The 5,499-nt window shown below is 34.8% G+C and overlaps 1 protein-coding gene and 1 long non-coding RNA gene across 2 annotated transcripts; one reads left to right on the top strand and one right to left on the bottom strand.

Moving 5' to 3' along the window:
- Positions 1–1,302: 1,302 nt before the first annotated feature.
- On the bottom strand, positions 1,303–2,103 carry LOC108194940 (uncharacterized). Its single transcript, XM_017361877.2, has one exon. It carries the CDS (start codon positions 2,101–2,103, stop codon positions 1,303–1,305), a length of 801 nt encoding a protein of 266 aa, XP_017217366.2.
- Positions 2,104–4,588: 2,485 nt separating this feature from the next.
- LOC135147607 (uncharacterized) lies at positions 4,589–5,256 on the top strand. The gene is made up of 2 exons (XR_010285195.1): positions 4,589–4,675; positions 5,052–5,256. It is a non-coding gene; the product is annotated as an uncharacterized LOC135147607 (long non-coding RNA).
- Positions 5,257–5,499: the final 243 nt, after the last annotated feature.

The following is a 5,499-nucleotide window of genomic DNA, read 5'->3' on the forward strand; positions in this document are numbered from 1 at the left end:
TCATTTGATCACAATTGAATCAATTATATTATTCTTTTCCCCTCATATTTGTTCTTTTTGGTCCGTCGGTGTTTTAGATGGTTTATGAGACCCAATAATTATAAAATATTTAATTTTGCAATTAATTTGTTAAAAATGTGTATATTTGATAATTTTCCTACTTTTTTTATAATATTATATTTCAAAAATGAAAATAGTAAAAAGATTAAAATTTTAACTTTTAAGATCTTGTTTTATAACTACTAATATTTTGATTTATAAACTTTTTACATAAATAATATGCGTAAGCTATTCTAACTCATAAATAGAGTTGCAAAATAAGCACGCCAAACAATGCATAAAGTAGATACTCCCTCCGTCCCCGTGAGCAGTATACGTATGGAGAGTGGCACGGATATTAAGAAAAAAATGTAATTTAGTGATGAAAAGTAAGAAAAGTGGGTGAATTGGTGGGTCCGATTAATATTTAATGTATAAAATGAGTGTAGTGTGAGTAAAGTGGTGGGACCTACTAATATTTAAGTTATAAAGTGGGTGTAATGGAAGAAAATAGTGGGTGTAGTTAAATTTTTATATTATAAAAACTTACTATTTTTGGTATGTATACAATTGATGGGACGTCCCAAAAAGGAAACTGTATACAATCCAACGGGACAGAGAAAGTACATGTTATACAATTTGTCATCTTCCGTGTATCTTTGTTGTAGTGGACAGTGGCAGAACCAGAGGGGTTAGGGTAGGGGAGAGCGGATGCGGGTTCGGTGCGGTTTTTGGATAAAACCGCAACCGGAACCGCATACTCTCGGTTTTAAATATCAAAAACTGCAACCGCAACCTCATCGTCGGTTTCGGTTTCGGTTTCCATCAGTTCGGTTTCGGTTAAAAAAACGGCATGAAAAAAGAAACAAGAATTTTTTTTTTTGGAATAAAAGAGAACTTGCATTAATAAATCAAATCCAACTCCAGTACACGCATAAGGAAATTTGGCGGAGTGACATACCACTCCCCAATGTCTGTCATAGAACAAGCAGCTTGTGCAAGCACATGAGCTACATTATTCGCAGAACGATAAGCAAAATTTACTAGCACGGGATTTATGTGCTTAATTAAGTGGACACAATCTAGTACAATAATACCAAACAAAGCTCTTCCCAGACTTCCATTACAAGCATCAGCAAGGGAGTATGAGTCTGTTTCAAACATATAGTGTGTATATTCGCGTGCAATGACCCATGAGAGAACTTCTTTTAAACCAATAGCCTCAGCTTCTCGAGGCTTCCAAGCACCTGGTATCTTCAAACATCAAGCACCAATGAAGCAACCTCGATCATCCCTAATCACAGCTCCCACTCCAATAGTCCCGTCCAGAAAAACAGCCGCATCAATATTTATCTTCAACCATCCAGTTGGTGGTGGAGACCAAACTCGATCACCAACTTCCCCTCTAATTTTCCTACTTTCTTCCTTAATCTGAGCTTCCGTCCATTCTCGAAGCAGGTGGGTAGCAATATTTTTAACTCCAAAAACCGACCCATTCACATGATCCCAAACCCACCTGTTTCGACGATTCCATATACTCCAACAGAGCATGGCAATCTCTACACACTGATCCTTTGTACCTTGTTCAAACACCTTTTGAAGAACTGCACTTGGTGTCTCGTAAGAAAAACAATTCACCAGGTGAGCCATTCCTGCCGTGAGCCACACTGTTTTTGCAAAATCACATAAAAACATGACATGGACGCTTGTTTCTGCTTCACGATGACACCATGGACAACCAGCCTCAATATTCACATGTTTCATAACCAATGCGGCATTAGTTGGTAGACACCCCTTACATAGTCTCCATACTAAATGTGTTACTTTACTAGGAAGTTTCATAGCCCAGATCTTTTTCCACAATTTCGAATGATCATCACTACACTCCCCTTGCAATCTCCTATAACAGCTTCTAACCGTAAAATCACCTTTCCCATCCAACAACCAATACCAAGAATCGATATTAACATGTATAGATAAAGGAGTACGTTTAATTAGAGCACTGTCTCTGTCATCAAATAGATCATCTATCACTTCAATATCCCATTTTCTTTCATCAGCCATCATTAAGTTACTAACCTTATTATACATGAATAATTAGTTCCTTATAATTAAATCGTAAACTTATGAACTGCATGTTCCAGATTAAGCTAATACTTGAATCATCGTCTCTCCTTCAGATTATGGACCACTGATCTCTCCTTTGAATGCAATATTTAATATTTAGTAACAAACTAACAAGAATATATATTTTGCAAGAAATGATGACTTGTTAATTGACAAACACAAAATCGGGTTGAAGAAATTCTATGGACCTTATTTGCTAATATTCTGCACATGTAGACCTGTCCTGAATCTCATCTATCTTGGTGTTATTTCATCACGCCTTTCAAGTTTCAGCCTTTTATACATAATATGTCCTCTGGTCATGTCACTGACAACCAAGATCAATTTAACTGTGAAAAACCAAGTTGAATTAACTGTGAAGTGGTTTGCATATCTACAAGGGTCATATTCGAATAGGTAGTAACTAATATACATATAAGTTTCTATTTTAAAATTTAAACTTTTTATATAAATTATAAATATTATATAAATATTATAATTATTTTAAAAATCGGATCGGTTCCTGGCTATAACCGGAACCGCATAATCGGTTTCGGGTTCGGTTTTTAAATTTTCGATTTCGGTTGCGGTTCGGTTTTATATGGTTCGGTTTATAGCGGTTTATAGCGGTTTCAATTTCGGATTTATTCGACTCACCCCTAGGTTAGGGGATGCTAGAGCCCCCCTAACCTCAAAAATACAATGTATATTTTTTTTTCAGCCCCGGTTGAATTTGTGATGTCAATATAATTTTATTAGCCCCACTGAATTATAAAAGCACTTAGTCTAAAGAGAGTCTAATTAACAAATACATTCAAACAGATACACTCAGAGCAACTAGATCATGCAAACTGTATGATGCATGCTGAGTACCTTGTACATTAGAAAACTAATATAAAGTATAGTTAGGAGGGAAAGTGTGCTCCTCATTGTTGAGGAAGCAAATAGAGCTCCTAATTTCTTGAAGAGGTGCTACGAGTTTGTTGGAGTTCATTTCATCTCCATATTCTTCAAATTTTGGCTAAAGAGCTCATACGAAAAAGCTTTTGGACATACTCTCATAAGTCATACGCACACATTGACACTATCTTAACTCGGTGGAGTTCTTTTGATGAAAGTTATCTTGGCAATTACTAATGATTTGGCATAATCTTTACAACAAAGCACCCGGAATATTATAAATACTATATGTTTACTAACTTTTATATTTAACAGGTTATTGATCTTATTTTCCAAGAGATGGATAACCATTTTACAAAAGGAAACATAGAGCTACTACTTTGTATTGGCTCTTTGGATCCTAGAAATTAATTTTCAAATTTCAATAACTCAAAAATAGTCTGCCTTGCACAATTTTATCCAAAGGAATTTCTCTTTACAAGACTTGGAGTTGTTGGCAAATCAGTTACACAATTTTATCTATGATATGAGAGCGGAGATTAATCTGGACTTTAAAATATAGGAAATCTTTTTGTCATGATGGTTAAAACACACAGACATACTGCTTATCTCTTAGTTTATCTTCTAGTTGAGTTAACTCTGGTTTTACCGGTTGTCATTGCTACTGTTGAGAGAGTTTTTTTTGCTATGAAAGCAATCAAGACTTATCAGCGTAATAGGATGAAAGATGCATGAATGAATGATAGTATGATGCTATATATTGAGAAAGCTATTTATGCAAGTATGGGTGATGAAATATTTTTCACCCCTCCTAACTTTTAGTCCTGGTTCCGCCACTGGTAGTGGATGTTGTATATGGACCCTGTTTGGAAGTCAGAGGTGTAACATCCGTGAAATTTACAAGTAAAATAATAATAATAATAATAATAATAATAATACAATTATTTAATTTAATTATTTTATGTGTAAAAAGATTATTTTATTAGTCTCGGATTTAAATTTATGATGCGAGAAGTATTAGTTAAAATATTATAGTTTCGAGAATGCTAGTAAACACGTGAGTTATATCGTGTGAGCCAGTTGTTTAAATATATATATGTGCGTTAACATGAGAACTGTGTTTATACGAAATATATGGTAGATGCGAATAATTGCTACGTTTTAGCCGGGATGATTATTTTTGTTTTCATTATTTTATTCGGGGTTTGATTATAAAATATTAAAATAATGAGTGATTTATTTATTTAATTATTTTATATAATAATTAATTATATTTTTCGCGTTTATTATGAGAAAAATAGGAATCGAGTGGAGCATAGCATGACGGAACTTGAAGCACAAACTACAAGACTTGGGGCCCAATTTTTAAGACTTGGTGCCCAAGTGTAATTCGTGGTGGCCAAGTAAAAATTTGATTAAGCAATAAACTAAAGAGGTCATTAAGAGTTAATTAATAATAATAATTTAATGGTAATTAGGATTATTGGAGCAGTATATAAACCAAGATCTTGGGTTGTGAAAAGTTTTGTTCTAGTGAAGGAATAAACTACGGAAGGGAAAGAAGCTCACCTAGATTGATTATCTGGAAGACGAGCCTGATTATTCAACTTAAATTGGAACGTGGTGCACTGTAAGTATATACTGTACCCTTCACTGTGATATTGATGATGTTTTGGTGAACATTTTCTTGATGATTTTATGATGAGGAATGAGTATTCTTGCATTTGTTCTGTGTGTGATGCTTCCTTTGTGAAGTAGTGTGATACTTCCTTTGGGAAGAAAGCTAAACCAATTGTTTAGCTGGCCGGGATCCCCAACAGTAGAACGTGTGAACTTTTGAACGTGTCTGAATACTCATGCTCATCTTGATATGTGAAACTGTTTTGATGACTGTGATGAAATATTGATTTGGTTCACCAAGTTTTGTGAATGAAACTCAGTTGAAATGTACGTATATGCTTACTGAGCTTTATAAGCTCATCCCTTTTTATGTACTAACCTTACAGGGAAGAATTTTGGAGAAGGACATTCAAGCAAGGGTAAAAGTGTGATGAATCGAAGTGCTAGACTTGGTTGGATTTGCGAGTAGAAGTTGAGTAGAAATATTATGTAATCGAAAGAAATATTTGTGAACTTTTAGAAGAGTGATGTAAGACTCTGATGTAAGGTAAAATATGCCTTTAAGTTATATTAAGTTTGAGATTATGAAGACATAGTTTCTGTGTGTTCAGTAGAATGGCACCCCCGGGTCGGGTTGCTGAGGTCATCCCGGACCGGGGGCGTCACAGGTGGTATCAGAGCTATAGGTTCGAGAATCGGCAAAGATAGGATTAAGACTTTAAACTAGTGTGATTTTAAGTTAGAAAAGAGGTCTATGAGATATATGAATCTTAGTTGTGAAGGTGTGGTATAAAATAAGTGTTTGGTACTTACGATAGTTGGAACCCTTGGAGA

The sequence above is a fragment of the Daucus carota genome, chromosome 7 (assembly GCF_001625215.2).
Source record: "Daucus carota subsp. sativus chromosome 7, DH1 v3.0, whole genome shotgun sequence".
Taxonomy (NCBI): Eukaryota; Viridiplantae; Streptophyta; class Magnoliopsida; order Apiales; family Apiaceae; genus Daucus; species Daucus carota.

Bases quoted from the DNA above. Each gene is read 5' to 3' on its own strand.
- LOC108194940 (XM_017361877.2), bottom strand. From the start codon at position 2,103: ATGGCTGATGAAAGAAAATGGGATATTGAAGTGATAGATGATCTATTT.